At 43.8% G+C, this 18,985-nt stretch overlaps 1 protein-coding gene across 1 annotated transcript in view; it reads left to right on the forward strand.

The window, feature by feature from the left end:
* C11H2orf92 (chromosome 11 C2orf92 homolog) overlaps positions 1-18,985 on the forward strand; it is a 57,647-nt gene that overhangs the window by 37,044 nt on the left and 1,618 nt on the right. The window contains exons 4-8 of the mRNA XM_027554628.1: positions 2,454-2,546; positions 3,552-3,623; positions 9,722-9,799; positions 16,189-16,302; positions 18,585-18,735. Coding sequence (XP_027410429.1) covers positions 3,611-3,623; positions 9,722-9,799; positions 16,189-16,302; positions 18,585-18,735 — 356 coding nt within the window. The 5' untranslated portion in view covers positions 2,454-2,546; positions 3,552-3,610. The remainder of the gene's footprint in view (positions 1-2,453; positions 2,547-3,551; positions 3,624-9,721; positions 9,800-16,188; positions 16,303-18,584; positions 18,736-18,985) is intronic.

The raw sequence follows: 18,985 nt of genomic DNA on the forward strand, positions 1-18,985 counted from the left end.
AAAGACCAGTATTACCCTGATACCAAAGCCAGATAGAGACACTGTAAGAAAACTACAGGGAAAAAAAAAAAAAAAAGAACAGAGCAATATCACTTGTCCATATAAATGCAAAATTCCTCAGCAAAATGCTAGGAAACTGAATCCATCATCCTATTAAAAGGATTATACACTAGACCAAGTGGGATTTATTCCTGGAAGTTAAAACAGTTCGGGCTTCCCTGGTGGCTCCCTGGTGCAGAGGTAAAGAATCCGCCTGCAATGCAAGAGACGTGGGTTCGATTCCTGGGTTGGGAATGTCCCCTGGAGAAGGAAATAGCAACCTACTCCAGTATTCTTGCCTGGGAAATCCTAGGGACAGAGGAGCCTGGCCGGCTACAGTCCACAGGGTCGCAAGTGTCCCACGCGACTTAGTGACTAAACCACCACCAAGACAGTTCAACATAGGAAAATCAATCAATCAATGTAACATACTATTATACATTAACAGAATGAAATAAAAAACCACATGATCATCTCAACTGATGCAGATAAAGCATTTCAGGAATTCCGGGTTTGCCCTTATTCCATGTGTGAGATAAGGATCAATAAGTCTGGCTAATTGATCGTTGGTAAGTGACCATGATTGAAGGATTGAGTAGATGCAGATAGCTCTTGGAGTCACTGTATCCAGGCTTTCAGAAATTCCCATCTAGGAATGAGAGCACATTTCTCTTCTTAGCAGTTCCCCTGTGTCTCTGAATCCAGCCCCGCATGTGTGAAAAGGGAGTGGGTGCATCTGAAGACGGTGACTGGTGCAGAGTTTGGAGGGGTCCCATCTCCCCCTTGGGTCGACTGACGTGCCCACTGCCAGGCCAGTGTTGATTTTGGCATTGGTGAGCCACCAATAAACTTGCCAGTCTCTCTGAGCAATCGTTCAGGAGCCGGTAGGTCATTGCATTCATCAAGGAAGGGGCTGTGAGAACTCATCATCTTGAATGAGTGAATGTGATGGCTAAACTTGGCATCCTTATTGTAAGCATTTAGCCCATCAGGTGAGTAGACCCCTCACCAATGTACCAATAGCTCTTGAAAAAGGATTCAGAATATACACAAAATAAACTGAATTTGTGTTAACTATTTTCTGTGGCTTTGCAAAGTCAACCTAGAAGGACAGACAAAGCTGCTGTCCCCAGGGAAAAGTAGAAGACGGGAAACTTTTAAAAGGGAAGGAGAGGGACTTCCCTGGTGGTCTAGTGGTTAAGAATCTGCCTTGCTATGCATGGGACATGGGTTGGTCACTGGTTGGGGAACTAACGTCCCACACGCTGAGGAGCAACTAAGCCCATGCTCCACAACTAGAGAATCCACCTGCCGCAACTAAGACCCAGTGCAGCCAAATAAATAAATATTGTTTAAAAAATAAGGGGACTTCCCTGGTGGTGCAGTGGATAAGAATCCACCTGCCAACGCAGGGAGCGTGGGTTTGATCCCTGCTCTGGGAAGATTCCATATGCCATGGAGCAACTAAGCCCATTCACCACAACTACTAAACCTGTGTTGTAACTACTGAAGCCTGCATGCCCTAGAGCCTGTGCACCACAATAAGAGAGGTCACTGCAGTGATAAGCCTGTGCACCACACCAAAGAGCAGCCCCTGCTCGCTGCAACTAGAGAAAGCTCTTGAGCAGCAACGAAGACCCAGCACGGTCAAAAATACATGAGTAAAAAATTTAGGAAGTGAAATGTGTTAGTCACTCAGTCGTGTCAAACTCTGTGACCCCCATGGACTGTAGCTCACCAGGCTCTTCCGTCCATGGGATTCTCCAGGCAAGAATACTGGAGTAGATTGCCATTCCCTTCTCCAAGGAATCATCCCAACCCAGGGATTGAACCCAGGTCTCCTGCATTGCAGGCAGATTGTTTACCATCTGAGCCACTAGGGAAGCCCTAAAAATGGAAGAAGAAGTGCATATATTAAAAAAAAACTGTAACATGAAAAGTTAGGAACAGTTTATAAACAGATTTCTTTTAAAAAACTTTTTATACACAGAGAGGTTTTTCTGGCTTAAAGATCTATTCTGCTTTATTTTTACCCTCCAGACTTCACCCATTTTTATGTGCTGTCCTGGGGAAAGTGTCAGAGGTGGGTCAAAATGACAACAAGAATAATAAGGAAAATTATGACTCCATATTATGAGATTTGGGAGAAAGTTTCTAGCCACATATCTTTAGTGGACAATTTTTACTGCCCAGGACATCTAGTGGAATCACAATTTTTCAGAAATGATTTATATCATTAGAAGTTCCCTTCCTAACAGAAAGACTTTGAGAGTGTTATTTCATATATTTGTTGTGTTTGTATTATTTATTCACTGTAGTAAGAGAGAAAAATTGTAAAAATTTTTTACAAAATTTTTACAAAAAATTATAACACCACTGCTGATATTAATACGCCTTTATTTACTTCTCTTGAGATGAAATTCTACTGCAAGTATTTTCCAAAGTTCCATTAGAAGAAACAAGAGCAGCAGCTGGCAGATCAATTACAAAGAGAGAAACAAAAGAAAGCAAGTATACATGCTTAAAACTCTTAAGTGTGTGTTTTTCTGTTGGCTTATATTCTGTGTTGGAGGCACTGTGCTATCATCTTACCGTTCTTTAGAATAGCTACTTGTGCGGCAAAGACAAATTGAGATGTGAAGGAAAGAACTGTCTGAAATTTTCTCTATAAACCTCCGAGATGAAAGCGTGACTATCCCCCTATTTGGGGCAAATCCCTCAAGTTCATGGGCCAGACAAGTTCTTACTTTCTGGAGGCTGTTCAGAGGGCAGAGACTGGAATTGCAAATGGGGTTTACCGTTTCTAACTTTTTGCTGAACACGCTTTATACTTCCACGTGCGTGACATGGCTTGAGGGTAATCCCAGGCCTGGGTGAGAGCTGGTGCAGTCGTTAGAGCCTCATTCCATGGATAAGATCAAGGACAAAAATCACTTGGCCTAGGGACATCTGTAGAAATAACAAAAGTGTAAAGCAGCTTCATAACATTATTAATTTTGAAGGAACACTTTGAGGATTAAGGCAGATCACAGGTCACAAGGACGGAATTGTGTGTCAGAAACTGTCAGCAGGGCCTGGCAGCAGAGGAGTGAGTGCTGTGTTGAAATTTTTGCATAAAGATGTGAACTTCGATATCTGAGGTTCCATTGCCATGGCCTCTGCACTCAGCAACTAGCTGGTGCTTCTCTCCACAATAACATACAAACTTCCAAACACACATTCCAAGTACAATTTGCTTTCTACATTAGCATTAGCATTTGCTTTCTGCATTAGCTCCCTGGATTGGGAGCTGCTTGGGATTAGTAGATGCAAACTAGTATATAGAGGATAAATAAAAACAAGGTCCTACGGTATGGCACAGGAAACTATATTCAATATCCAGTGATAAGCCATAATGGAAAATAATATGAAAAATCCTTTTAAAAAAACACTAAAAATAGGGGCCTGAGGTGCTTTTAAGGATGTACTGATAAATTTTTTTTCTGTTTTTTTCATGTGTTTCATCATCACAGGAGCAACTGTTGATGGGAATTCTCATGAACCAGAATTTTTCTTTGACAGCACAGGCAGAATGTCCAATAACGGTAAATGCAGATGGATAAAATTGGAGTTAGGGGTCAATAAGTGATACCTCTTCTTCCCGTTGCCCAAGTTCAGAACAGAGCGTGACACTAAGCTGAAGCTCCAGCAGATGGAGCTCAGACCATCTTCTCCAGGAATACTTGGCTGGCTGATGGGGTGCTTCCCCTGGAACCAGGAAGAGTGCTGTGACCACTGCTAAGGTTTGGGATACCCTTGCCTTCTCCAGTTCCCCTCCGCGAGAGATGTGGCTTTTGTAAAACTCATAGCATAGAGGAGCAGATCAAAATGTTTGCTCTCTGCAGAGAGACAGAGGCAGAGAGCTAGAGAGAGAGGGAAGGAGAAAGGAGCCAGTCACAAGCCCCTGAATCCTCCCAAACTTAGTAGTGAAGTCCCTCCTCTACCCCGGGGGCAGGGCTAGTGAGGGGCTGAGCACTTCCTGGAAGCGGTACCCGGAGGGCTCTCTCGATCCTTCAGAGGATGAGCAGACTCATCTCAGATCCAATTAGGATGAACGCAAAACGGGATGAAGACAGGATAAGGAACTAGAATCCCACGCAGCATTTCTTCCCTTGACAGATTTAAAGATATAAAAGGAAAAATAAGGACTTCCCCTGGCAGTCCAGTGGTTAGGCTCAGCACTTCCATTGCAGGGGCACAGATTTAATTTCTGGACAGGGAACTAAGATCCCAAAAGCTGCATGGTGCAGCCAAGAAAGAATCAAAAACAAAAAAGGCCAAATATGTCACTGTCTGAGCTGGCAACTCTGTAGTCTTTCCTGGGTGCAGAAATAGAAACTAGGTCAGTGGTTCCCAGTCCCAGCTATGCATCAGCCACAGGGAAGAGGCTGTGGAACGGAAAGAGCTTGTTCAATATCCTTCTTCTGGGACTTTCCCGGTGGTCCAGTGGTTAGGACTTCCGCACTTCCAATGCAGGGGATGAAGGTTTGATCCCTGGTCAGGGAACTGAGATCCCACATGCCGCCTCCGCCTCCCCCCGCCAAAAAAAAAAAAAAAAAATCCTTATTTCCAGAAAGTAGAAAGTGTTAGTGGCTCAGTTATGTCTGGACTCTTTGTGATCCCCTGACCTGTAGCCCGCCAAGCTCCTCTGTCCATGGGATTTCCCCAGGCAAGAATACTGGAGTGGGTTGCCATTTCCTTCTCCGGGAGATCTTATTTCCAGAAGTGACCAGGAATCTCTAGAAGTGGAGTCCTGGTTCTGCACATCTTTTCATATTCTCTGAGTGACTTGGCTACAGTCGGTCAGACGCCAGGCCCTGGCATTTGGAACCATTGGCTTAGATGGCTTTCGAAGATCGATTTACCACAGAATTCTCTTTAAAATAAATAGTTCTAATATCCCTGAATTTGCCCTACACATTTCCTTCTGTAAATTGCTTGATAGTCATAAATTAGATATGGTCGGGCATCTCTTTGGTACCTGGGTCTCCACTGGAAGGAGCGAGAGGATGTCTCTGTGCTGAGGACCACACTTGGGCGAGAGTGGCCTTATCGACACAGTCCACGTCATCCTGTTTTTCTGTGAAATGACTACCCAGGGTCCCTTTTAAGGACACCTGGAAGAACTTTTAGGTAAAAGAGTTTCACAGACGTGACACTGAGCAGTAATTTGCCATTGCTCGAGTCCTTACATTTTCTCACTAGACTAGCTGCCCAGTATCCCCAGGCCAGGACCTCCTTCTGTCTTCTGCTGAGTGGGCTCCCCCTGCTGGAAACATTACCAGTGGAGAACAGTGAGGGCAGCGTTTTCCTTTCAAGTGATTGCCATATGAAAGAACAGTCAGATACAGACCCTGACAGTGAGCACTTGCTGCCTCCCTGTTATGACAGAGGAGTCCCTGGTGCCCAATTAAGCTTGGTCCCCTGGGAAAAATGTGCCGCCCCCTCAGACATTTGCGGCATATCCCTACTGGTCCTGTTGGTAGATTTCAACTTTTGTGTATTACCAAAAATGACATCACCTCTAAAACTGTCGATCGATCATCAGCTTTATTGCTTTTTCTCCTTGAGAAGAGCTTGACTGGATGTTTGACCACTTTCTAAGTACAAAATGGACTTATTTTCCTCTCTTTTCCCAGATCCCCAAGGTGTGCAGTGATCGATCTAAACTTGGTGTGAAGCCAATTCTGTATTTTCTTTGTAAACAAAGGATCACATTACAAATTGATCATCACATTTATCTTGCTAATCCTTAATGTTGGGTTTCTAGGAGTCTCAAAATTAGAAGAAATATGTAGACTAGAAAACCTCCCTTGGGACTCTAATGTTAGGTTGAATCATTTGAACTTACTGTTTTTGCAGGTGAAAAATTGTCAAAGATCTCCAGTTTCATTCGGTTCAATCTAATATCTTGGGAATCTTTCAGGGGTCTCTGCTTAATGGTACAGGTTGTATACCTAGATCCTGGCTTCCTGCAGAGTATAGACGCCTCTGTAAGGATGTTACTTCTCTCCATCCACAATTCTTACACCAAACCAGAGGCAGCTGATTAAAATCCCCATTTATATAGACACAAGTGAATGTTCCTTTTTTGTTCAACGGTTTTCCTTGGAATTTCATTCTTACTGTGATTTTAGGTAGAGCAGTGGTAGGAGACACAAGAGATGCAGTTTCAATCCCTGGGTGGGGAAGATCCCCTGGAGAAGGGGATGGCACCCCACTCCAGTGTTCTTGCCTGAAGAATACTGTCTCCCATGGACAGAGGAGCCTGACGGGCTACAGTTCATGGGGTCACAAAGAGTCACAAAAACTGCAGTTTTAAAATATGTCCATAAAGTTTTTGATACCCCTCCCTTCAAAAGATGGAGCTTCATCTCCATTCCCTTGCTTGTGGGCTAAACGTAGTGACTTGCCTCTGATGACTGAATATGGCAGAAGTGATGTGCCACTCTTGAGATTAGGCCATAGAAGACATTGGGGTTTCCGCCTGGCTGTGTCTGGGATTGACTGGGGGTAAGTTGGCTGTCATGTTGTAAGGACACTCCAGCAGTTCTAAGGGGTCCCCTGTGATGGGGAGCTGAGTCCTCTTGCCTACAGCTGGTGCAGAGGTGAGACCTTCTGCCAACAGCTGTGTGAGCCATCTTGGAAGCAGAGCCTCCAGTGCTTTTCAGCCTTCAAATAACTACAGTCTTGGCCAGCAAGACAGGTATAACTGGTGGCTCTGGTTCAGTGTCTTTCACGAGGTTGCTTGCAGTCGCAATCTCAGTTAAGACCTACCTATTGCTCTCCTTGGGAGAAGGCAATGGCACGCCACTCCAGTACTCTTGCCTGGAGAATCCCATGGACAGAGGGGCCTGGTGGGCTGCAGTCCATGGCGTCGCTAAGAGTCGGACACGACTGAGCGACATCCCTTTCACTTTTCACTTTCATGCAGTGGAGAAGGAAATGGCAACCCACTCCAGTGTTCTTGCCTGGAGAATCCCAGGGACAGGGGAGCCTGGTGGGCTGCCGTCTCTGGGGTCGCACAGAGTCGGACACGACTGAAGCGACTTAGCAGCAGCAGCAGCATTACTCTCCTTCTCAGTGGTCAGCATTGTGCCAGGAATTGGGGAACTAGAGGGGGCATTCTTGTCTTCCAAAAGCTCACAGCTAGTAAGAGAATCAGTGTCATTAATAATTCCTGGACAGAAACCTGCTATAATTGAAGGTATTTAAAAAATGTTTTACGGACTTCTGTGGTGTGAAAGTGCTGCACTCAATATGCCAGCAAATTTGGAAAACTTAGCAGTGGCCACAGGACTGGAAAAGGTCAGTTTTCATTCCGATCCCAAAGAAAGGCAATGCCAAAGAATGTTCAAACTACCACACAACTGCACTCATCTCACATGCTAGTAAAGTAATGCTCAAAATTCTCCAAGCCAGGCTTCAGCAATATGTGAACTGTGAACTTCCTGATGTTCAAGCTGGTTTTAGAAAAGGCAGAGGAACCAGAGATCAAATTGCCAACATCCGCTGGATCATCAAAAAAGCAAGAGAGTTCCAGAAAAACATCTATTTCTGCTTTATTGACTATGCCAAAGCCTTTGACTGTGTGGATCACAATAAACTGTGGGAAATTCTGAAAGAGATGGGAATACCAGACCATCTGACCTGCCTTTTGAGAAATCTGTATGCAGGTCAGGAAGCAACAGTTAGAACTGGACATGGAACAACAGACTGGTTCCAAATAGGAAACGGAGTACGTCAAGGCTGTATATTGTCACCCTGCTTATTTAACTTCTATGCAGAGTACATCATGAGAAACGCTGGACTGGAAGAAACACAAGCTGGAATCAAGATTGCCAGGAGAAATATCAATAACCTCAGATATGCAGATGACACCACCCTTATGGCAGAAAGTGAAAAGGAACTAAAAAGCCTCTTGATGAAAGTGAAAGAGGAGAGTGAAAAAGTTGGCTTAAAGCTCAACGTTCAGAAAACGAAGATCATGGCATCTGGTCCCATCACTTCATGGGAAATAAATGGGGAAACAGTGGAAACAGTGTCAGACTTTCTTTTTTTGGGCTCCAAAATCACCGCAGATGGTGACTGCAGCCATGAAATTAAAAGACGCTTACTCCTTGGAAGGAAAGTTATGACCAACCTAGATAGCATATTCAAAAGCAGAGACATTACTTTGGCAACAAAGGTCTGTCTAGTCAAGGCTATGGTTTTTCCTGTGGTCATGTATAGATGTGAGAGTTGGACTGTGAAGAAGGCTGAGTTCGAAAGAATTGATGCTTTTGAACTGTGGTGTTGGAAAAGACTCTTGAGAGTCCCTTGGACTGCAAGGAGATCCAATCAGTCCATTCTGAAGGAGATCAGCCCTGGGATTTCTTTGGAAGGAATGATGCTAAAGCTGAAACTCCAGTACTTTGGCCACCTCATGTGAAGAGTTGACTCACTGGAAACGACTCTGATGCTGGGAGGGATTGGGGGCAGGAGGAGAAGGGGACGACAGAGGATGAGATGGCTGGATGGCATCACTGACTCGATGGACGTGAGTCTGAGTGAACTCCGGGAGTTGGTGAGGGATAGGGAGGCCTGGCGTGCTCCGATTCATGGGGTCGCAAAGAGTCAGACACGACTGAGCAACTGAACTGAACTGAACTGAAGTGTGGTGGTCCAACGGTGAAGAATCCGCCTTCCAATGTAGGGGACTCAGGTTCTATCCCTGGTTGGGGCAGGGATCCCTCATGCCCATGGGGCATCTAAGTCTGCTTGCCACAATTAGAGAGAGGCCCTTGTGCCACAGCAGAGACCTAGCACCACACACTCCCTGCCACCAAAACAAGTGTTTTCGGTTGTACTTGCATGGGACTTTGGAAGATCAAACGAGAAGCAGGTCTGCTTCCTAAGGTGTTTCGAGTAGGGGGGTGTGAAGAAAGAAGGGGTCTGAGGAGCCCCTGCGGACAGTGGAGAAGGTGACACCCCACAAGAAAAGGAGGCTGACTGGACCCCTCTTGAGAGGCCAGGAGCCACTCTGGGCTACTCTGTGGGGACCAGGAAATCCCAGACCACACTGTCCACATCTCTTCCTTAGCAGACCTTTCAAAAAACCAGAATTAATGGTAAAAAGTAAGACAGCTGGCTAGGAAGAGGGATGAAGAAATTATCCTTTTGAGAAGTGAAGTGTCTTGGAAAGAGTGTGCCCAGGGTTGTGGAGAGTTCAAGCCCTTAATGATTAGTAGTAGCTGCACTGAAGTGAGTTTAGTCTTCAATAACAGTGTAGCAATACACTGTTAACACAAGCAAAGGCTCATTTCTATGCGAGAGCCTCCTGAGAGTAAAACAAACGAAACCCAAATTCTAAAGATGTAAAACTTCAGCTTTTCCGTAAGAACAAAGCCAAAATTTCTTGGTTCTGGGCTCGTTCAAGATGATTTTTACCAGGTCTAGGATGTTACTGATGGACAGCTTGGATCAAGTCTCCACCATGGAAATGTGGCCCGTGGGGCAGGGGGAGGGGGGGTTGTTCCTTGTACTTGCTCTTGTAATGGATTGCTGCTTTTCTCACAGTTAATGGCTTTCTAAAGTTGAAATAGAGCTTGAAAATTGACTATTTGACGAACCTTGGTAATCGTGCTTATTTTTTGTCTCACAGAAAACAATCCAGCAGATGATCAGAATCACAATCCACCACACGTGGAAAACATCTCCCAAACTCTCCGAAGATCGTCAGGTAAATGAGAATTTATGACCATATTGGTGATAAGTGTAGATTGTGGCTCCTGATTCTGCTTTTTGTTTTTGTGTTACAGAGACAAGGAATGTCAAAATTTGTGTTTAAGTGGCAAGTCCATCTTTTTTTTTTTTTAACAACGCTATGGAAGAGCAAGGCAAACACAACCCCTTAGTAGATTAAATCTATGTTATCCAGAGTTTTCTGTCTGTAGTGGTTAATTTCTCAACTCTGATTGGACAAGCTGGCATTTCCAAAGTCAAGTAATTACCAGTCATATCAATCTGCACATTTTCTCTCTTTTTCTAAGCCAAATTGAATAAAGAACAAGTTTCTTTCTTTCTCCAGAAATAATTTAACCACGTGAGGCTGTTATCACATACTTCCTGGACAGATTCATCTGCAGAGTTAGCTGCAGATTTTCAACCCTGTCTGTTTCCATTAAACCATTCTGTGGTCCCTCTACCAATAAATGAATATTTGGGTGTATTTAATCTTCTGCATTGCCCTTGCAATTCAAGAAACATTCTTTTTAAAATTGAAGTATAATTGACTTAAAATATCATATTAGCTTCAGGTATAAAATATAGTATTCCAATATTTTTATACATTACAAAATGATCACCATAAATTTAGTTATTGGGCTTCCCAGGTGACTCAAGCGGTAAAGAATCTGCCTGCAACGCAGGAGACCCAGGTTGATCCCTAGGTTGAGAAGATACCCCGGAGAAGGGAATGGCTACCGACTCAGGTATTCTTACCTGGGGAATTCCATGGACAGAGGAGCCTAGCAGGTTATAGTCCATGACATCGCAAAGAGCCAGACATGACTGAGCAACTCACACTTTTCAAGTTTAGTTGCTATCTGGCACCACACAAAGTTACTACAATATTACTGACTATATTCCCTGTGCAGTGCATTACATCCTCGTGACATGTTTATTTTATAACTGGAAGTTTGTTCCTCTTAATCTCCCTCATCTGTTTCACTCCTGTGTGTGTGTGTGTATGTGTGTGTGTGTGTGTGTATTTGTATTATTTTTTACATTCCACATACAAGTGAGATCGTATATTTGTCTTTGTCTGTCTGACTTACTTCACTTAGTATTATAATCTCTAGGTCCATCCATTTGCCACAGATGGCAATATTTCATTCTTTTCTTCATACAAATTTTAGAATTATTTGTCCTAATTCCTTGAAAAACGCCATTGGTATTTTGATAGGAATTACATTGAATCTGTAGATTCTAACTGTTTATTTGAATTCCTCTTTTTTTTTTTCTTGCCTGGTTTCTCTGGCTAGGACTAATACCGTGCTGAATAAAAGTGGACAGAGTAGGCATACTTGTCTTTTTCTGATCTTAGAGGAAATTCTTTCAGCTTTTCACCATTGAGTATGATCTCTTAAGTTCGAATGCATTCTGATAGTCCTGCATTTCCACTCCTGCATCCTCGCCATATTTAACGTTTTTGACGTCAGATTTTACACCTTTTTGTTCTGTGTATCCTTACTTTTTGTGGCCGTAGATGATTTTACTACTTCTGTCTTTTAACCTTCCTACTAGCTTTATAAGTGGTTATTCCACTACCTTACTATATGTTTGCTTTTACCAATGAGATTTTTCCTTTTGTAATTTTCATATTTCCAGTCGTGGTCTTTTTTTTCTTTCCCCGCTTAGAGATGTCCCTCTAAGTTTTCCTGTAAAACTGCTTCAGCGCAGCCTTCGCATGTCTGTAAAACTCTTTATCTCTCTCTCAAATCTGAGTGATATTTGCGGGGTAGACTATTCATGGTTGCAGGTTTTTTCCTTTCACCACTTTGAACGTCGTGCCACTCCCTTCTGGTCTGCAAAGTTTCTGCTGAAATGTCAGCCGATAGCCTAATGGGAGTTTCCTTATACATGACAAATTGCTTTTCCCCTTGCTGCTTTGTGGGTTTCCTCTTTATTTTTTTCTTTTAAAATTCTTTTTATTGGAGTATATTCTTTATCTTTAATTTTTGCCACTTTAGATCTTGGCGCAGACCTCTTTGGAGTCATCCTGTTTGAGACTGTGCTTTTTGGACCTGGATGCCTGTTTCCTTTCCCCGATTGGGGAAGTTTCAGCTATTATTTCTCCAAGTGAGTTCCCTGCCCCGTTCTTCACTCTTCTCCTTCTTGTTCTCTGCAGTGTGAATGTTAGTTTTCTTGATGTTGTCCCAGAGGTTTCTTAAACTATCCTCATTTTTTGGAAACATTTTTTAATTTAATATACATATTAATATATTCCAGGCTTCCCTGGTGGCTCAGTGCTTGCAATGCAGGAGACCTGGGTTTGATCCCTGGGTTGGGAAGATCCCCTGGAGAAGGAAATAGCAAACCACTCCAGTATTCTTGCCTGGGAAATCCCATGGACATGGAGTCTGGTTGGCTACAGTCCATAGATTTGCAAAGAGTCGGACATGACTTAGTGTACACAAACACATTAGTATATATTAAGGGCTTCCCTTGTGGCTCAGCTGGTAAAGAATCTGCCTGCAATGTGGGAGACCTGAGTCGATCCCTGGGTTGGGAAGATCCCTTGGAGAAGGATATACACATTAATATATTAGCATATTATATTTAATTTGACACAATATATTAACATGTTATATTTTAAAATTTACTATCCTCATTTTTTGAAATGTTTTTTAGCATATGTATTAATATATTAACATATCCTCATTTTTAAAATATTTTTTATTTAACATACATATTAATATATTAACATATCCTCATTTTTGGAAATATTTTTATTTTATTTTACTTTATTTTTAAAAATTAATTAATTAATTTTAATTGGAGGCTAATTACTTTACAATATTGTGGTGGTTTTTGCCATACATTGACATGAATCAGCCACGGGTGTACATGTGTCCCCCCGTCCTGAACCCCACTCCCACCTCCATCCCCATCCCACCCCTCTGGGTTGTCCCAGTGCACTGGCTTTGAGTGCCCTGCTTCATGTATCGAACTTGGACTGATGATCTGTCTCACATATGGTAATATATGTGTTTCAATGCTATTCTCTCAAATCACCCCACCCTTGCCTTCTCCCACAGAGTCCAAAAGCCTGTTCTTTACATCTGTGTCTTTTTTGCTGTCTCACATATAGGGTCATTGTTACCATCTTTCTAAATTCCATATATATGCATTAATATACTGAATTGGTGTTTTTCTTTCTGACTTACTTCACTCTGGGTAATAGGCTCCAGTTTCATCCAGCTCGTTAGAACTGACTCAAATGTGTTCTTTTTAATAGCTGAGTAATATTCCATTGTGTATATGTACCACAGCTTTCTTATCCATTCATCTGCTGATGGACATCTAGGTTGCTTCCATGTCCTGGCTATTATAACAGTGCTGCAGTGAATATTGGGGTACATGTGTCTCTTTCAATTCTGGTTTCCTGGGTGCGTATGCCCAGCAGTGGGATTGCTGGTTCGTATGGCAGTTTTATTTCCAGTGTTTAAGGAATCTCCACACTGTTCTCCATGGTGGCTGTACTAGTTTTCATTCCCACCAACAGTGTAAGAGGGTTCCCTTTTCTCTGCACCCTCTCCAGCATTTATTCCTTGTAGACTTTTGGATCGCAGCCATTCTGACTGGCGTGAGATGGTACCTCATTGTGGTTTTGATTTGCATTTCTCTGATAATGAGCGATGTTGAGCATCTTTTCATGTGTTTGTTAGCCATTTGTATGTCTTCTTTGGAGATATGTCTGTTTAGTTCTTAGGCCCATTTTTTGATTGGGTCGTTTATTTTTCTGGTATTGAGTTGTATGAGCTGCTTGTATATTTTTGAGATTAATTCTTTGTCAGTTGCTTCATTTGCTGTTATTTTCTCCCATTCTGAAGGCTGTCTTTTCACCTTGACTAGAGTTTCCTTCATTGTGCAAAAGCTTTTTAAGTTTAATTAGGTCCCATGTGTTTATTTTTGCTTTTATTTCCATTACTCTGGGAGGTGGGTCATAGAGGATCTTGCTGTGATTTATGTCAGAGAGTGTTCTGCCTATATATTCCTCTAGGAGTTTTATAGTTTCTGGTCTTACATTTATATCTTTAATCCATTTTGAGTTTATTTTTGTGTATGGTGTTAGAAAGTGTTCTAGTTTCATTCTTTTATAGGCAGTTGACCAGTTTTCCCAGCACCACTTGTTAAAGAGATTGTCTTTTCTCCATTAACATTAATATATTAACATATTATATTCAGTTTAACATAACATATGAACATTATTTAATATAACATATGAACATATTATATTTTTTAATTTGCTATCCTCATTTGTTAAAATTCTTTTTCCTTTCTATGCTCAGCTTGGGTGATTTCCACCCCTCCATCTTCCAGTTTGTGGACCCGTTCCTCTGTATCACCTAATGTACTGTTGGTTCCCTCTAGTGTATTTTTTATTTCAGTTATTATTCTTCAAGTCTGTTTGTTTCTTCTTTATATTTGCTGACTCTTTGTTAAACTTCTCACTGTTCATCATTCTCCTAAGTTCACTGAGCATCTTTATGATCCTACCATGACCTTTTTTATCTGCTAGGTTGCTTCTCTATACTTTGCTTAGTTCTTTGGGGGTTTTGTTTTATTCCTTTGTTTGAAATATCTTCATATGTCTCCACATTTTACATAATTGTGTTTATTTCTAAGTGTTAAGTAAATCAGTCATGTTTCCTTTTCTTAGAGAAGTGGCCTTATGTATGAGATTTCCTAGGGGGCCCACAGCCCACTTCCCTATGGTCTCCCAAGCTATGTGCTCTAGCAGTGCCTGCTCTGTGGGCTTGATGGGCTCTTTTGTTGTGACAGGGCTGGCTACTGTGGGTGCTGGTAGATGAGGTTGGCCCTTGACTTAGTTGGCTGCCAGGCCCTGCCGGGCCCTCTGGTGTTGCAGCACTGGGTCCTGGGGTGGCTGGCTGCAGAGCCCAGGAGTTTTGGGACTGGTGCCAGTCCAATGGTGGGCAGGCAAGCCCCCAGCACTGATAGACTAGAGGGAGGACTCAAAGACTCCACGATGGTGCTTGCCAGTCCCAGAGTCCTTGTGGAAGAGCAAGTCCCCCAAAATGGCTATGCCAGCGTCCGTGTTCTCAGGGGGGTCCCTATTGCGTCCTCCCTCTCTGGGAGCCTCTCTGAGATCAGCAAGGGGCTCTGACCAGAGTCCTTTCAAATTATTGCCTCTGTGCTGGGACTGAGATTTTGGGTGTATTCTATAAGAGCAGAGTCTCTGTTGGTTTTTGTTTATTTGTTTTGTTTGTTTTTTAATATTTATTCATTTGGCCGCACCAGGTCTTAGTTGTGGCAGGCGAGCTCTTAATTGTGGCATGTGGAATCCAGCCCCCGACCAGGGATCCACCTTGCCTTCCCTGCACTGGGAGCGTGGAGTCTTAGCCACTGGGCCGCCAGGGAAGTCCGTGGTTTTCTACAACTGTTTATCTCTTCTGTTTGCAAACCCTGCTGGTCTTCAAAGCCAGGAAGCTCATCTTCCTGGTGCAGGAGCCCTGGGCTAGGGAGGCCAAAGTGGGGTTTGAACCCCTGCTCCTTGGGGAGAATATCCACGGTTGTGATTATCCTCCTGTTTGCAGATCACCTTGCCTGCGGAGTAGGTCCTGATTATACCCTGTTTCACCATGGTTCCTTCTTTACATCTCCAGTTGTGGGAAATCTTTTCTACTGGTCTTCAGGTCATTCTCATAGATGGTCGTTCTGTAAATAGTTGTAATTTTGTCATGCTCGTGAGAAGAGATGAGCTCAGGGTCTTCCTATTCTACCATCTTGGCCACATACCTCAAGAAACATTTTTTAAATAGTACTTTGTGGTTATGAATTGTTTTCACGAACATCATACTATCAGGGAGATAGGTCTTATTATCTCTTGTTTTATACCAGTCGACCCTGGGGTCAGAGAGGCTCGGCAGCTAGTCGAAAGGCTCCTGCTAGGTCCTGTAGGTGTGGTCCCTGACCAGTAGCACCAGCATCACTTGGGGTGCCACACCCCAAACTTACTGAATCAGAAACTCTAGGGTGGTGCCCAGCAGTCTCTGTTCTAACAGGCCTCCTGGTGATTCTGATGCACACCCCAGAGTGAGAACCACGGCCTGGGTCTATCCAGGAATGTGTTAGATTAAAAAAATAAACAACGCACGCTCTGGAGCCTGTGTGCCTCAGTTAGAGAAAGCCCACACGCAGCAACTAAAACCAAGTGCAACCAAAAATGAATAAATTTAAAAATCCCAAAACACTGATGTACATTTTGACCTTTCTCCTGACTCCTCACTTTGACTCTGGAGGCATTTACTTTCATCATGAAAACAGAACTAGTCAGAGGCTGCTGGTTGTTTTCAGATGAACATGTTTTGTGTTTGTGTTTTGCAGATCACATTGCAGAGGAGCAGAGGGATCAAGAATCCTCTCTATTCAACAGGGATGTGAGTGATACGCAGTCAACGACCATCAATAAGGGGACACTTCAAGAAGCAGTCAGTCCAGGTATTAATAATAATCTGCACAGCATGAGCTAAAAAAGATGCCTCAGTATGGATGTCTTCAGAAGGCATCTGTTTGCCTTTCATGGTATTTTAATGGAACAGACTAAATGTCAGCACACCTTTAATTTACTCACAAAAGCATACAGACAGCAGTTAAAATTATGAATTGAATTAACTCCAGGAAATTAAAAAAAAAATCTGTCTTTTGGCCATGCCACGAGTCATTCGAGACCTTAGTTCCTTGACCAGGGATTGAATCAGTGCCCCCTGCAGTGGAAGCACAGAGTTTTAATCACTAGACTGGTACGGAAGTCCCTAACTCCACGAATTTGCCCCTACCCTTTCAAAAAGATGGTCTTCCATGGTGGCTCAGATGGCGAAGAATTCTGCAATGCAGGAGACCTGGGTTCCATCCCTGGTTTGGGAAGGTCCCTTGGAGAAGGGAATGGCAACTCATTCCAGTATTCTTGCCTTGAGAATCCCATGGACAGAGGAGCTGGTGTTCTATAGTCCGTGGGGTCGCATGAGTCGGTCATGACTGAGTGAGCAACATTTTCACTTTCACTTTCAAAAAGATGCTACTCTGATGTTGTTTCTACACAGCTAGGGTCACTCATAACATAGGCATCATGTTCACAGTCCTTGACATTACTGAGCACTGATGCTTTCTAACAAGCAGGAGGGATTACATGCCAAAGGTTAACCTAGTCCTTGATCTTCACCTTGGATAGCCTGAGCTGGGTCCATTCAGAATGGATAGAAACTTACCCATCATGGCAGTGTGCTGGTACCAAGCCCAGGATACTCCCTTCACATAGCCACCCACTATCAAAATCATAGCTGGTTGTCACTTCCTAACTCTCAGGGATTAAATGCTGAATCATTCCAGCAGAGCCCTTAGAGCTGCTTGCTGCTGCTGCCTTTTGACATACAGCTGATGAAGGTGGGGAGTTGGCGGTGCCCCAGTTGACTCCCTGTATCCCAAGAAGGCCCTTGGCCAGCATCCTCCTGCCTGCATCACTAAGCTCCCCTCAGCAGCTCTCCACATCTGACTCCTATCACTCTACCTCTGTGCCCCATTTCCCTGGTTCCTGTGTCTGTTTTGGGTCACATTACAAATGGGGTAACCGAAGCTCTGAGTCCCCAGTGTCAGCTGGGACACCTTCCTTTGAGCTCTAGCTAAGATTGCCTTGTAGACCCCAGCCCACATGCAGGGACATTCCAAATCTACCCTCAAGCTTTCTGCAAGTCCTCAAGAGTCGAAAGAGCTTGGCATCATGCTTGCCTTATGTCATGAAATTCCCACAAACCCACACACACACAAGGCAGATAGTGTGCATGGCAGAATTTCCTGAAGCTGGGAGTGGCAGGCAGCAGAGAAGAGACTGTATCTTTGCCCTGTGAAAGCCTCGGACTAAAGACTTGACTCTGTTTTTCTTTTTTTGTTGATTGAGGTATAGTTGATTTACAATGTTGTACCAGTTTCTGGTGTACAGCAAAGTGATTCAGGATATAAACATATATATATATATATATATATATATATATATATATATACACACACGCACACACACGCACGCACACACATGCACACATATTCTTTTTCAGATTCTTTTTCACTACGGTTTGCTATAGGACATTGAATATAGTTCCCTGTGCTACACAGTAGGGCCTTGTTGTTTATGTAGTTCATATATAATAGTGTATACCTGCTAATCCCAAACTCCTGATTTATCCCTGCCCCGCCTTGGTAACCATAAAAGTTTGTTTTCTACTTCAGTCTGTTTCTGTTTTGTAAATCAGTCCACTTGTATCATTGTTTGTAGATCCCACATGTGAGTGGTAGCATGTGGTATTTGTCTTTCTCCGTCTGACTTATTTCACTCACTGTGATCACCTCTAGGTCCAGTCATGCTGCTGGGACCAGCATTATTTCACTCCTTTTCTATGGTTTGGGCTGTCTTTCTTAAAAGCCATCGCAGCAGGACTTTGACCTCCTATGGTGGTCCTACCTCCTCCCTCCGTCTTCACTCTCACCTTTTTCTCTTCCTCACCTCCTCCAAACCGGCCGCTTGGCTCCTCGATAACTCAGCATCTCACCTTCACCCCCAAAGAGGTCATGAATGTCTTTCCCTAAACATAGCCCATTTCTTCCCCAAGAGGACTCCTGGAGCCAGCAGCTGAGGTTTTCATCTGGGCCCCAAGCAGAACCAACAGGCTGTGCTCTGGGTGTGTATGGGACGGCCGCTGTCTGCTGACTCGGCTCTGTGTCTTCTCACATAGATATTCCGAGCAGGGGCATGCCGTGCTCACAGCTTCTGCAGTTCCTCCAGAAGAACATCATCATTGCTGCCGTCTCAGTGGTGGGAATCGTCACGGCCACGGGGCTGCTGCTGCTGGCACTGGTCATGTACATCAGGAAGAAACAGTCACTGTGAGTGGCTCTCAGGGCCCGCCTTCCTCCCAGGAGCCCACAGGTGTTTGTGCCGGCGTCGGCCCGGAGTGTCCTCTGACCCCGGATCCGGAGGAGGGCGGGGCCTCCGAGCCTGGCTGTGTGTCCGCACTGGTTGGCGTGCGTCCTGGACACCCTGCCTTTGGTTCCGATGCACAGCTGGGTTTGGGGTTTCCTGGTCTGGGCCGTCCTGGCCTCTGAAGGCCACCACAGATCAGGCCACACCGATTCT

This window comes from Bos indicus x Bos taurus, chromosome 11 (assembly GCF_003369695.1).
Source record: "Bos indicus x Bos taurus breed Angus x Brahman F1 hybrid chromosome 11, Bos_hybrid_MaternalHap_v2.0, whole genome shotgun sequence".
Classification (NCBI taxonomy): domain Eukaryota; kingdom Metazoa; phylum Chordata; class Mammalia; order Artiodactyla; family Bovidae; genus Bos; species Bos indicus x Bos taurus.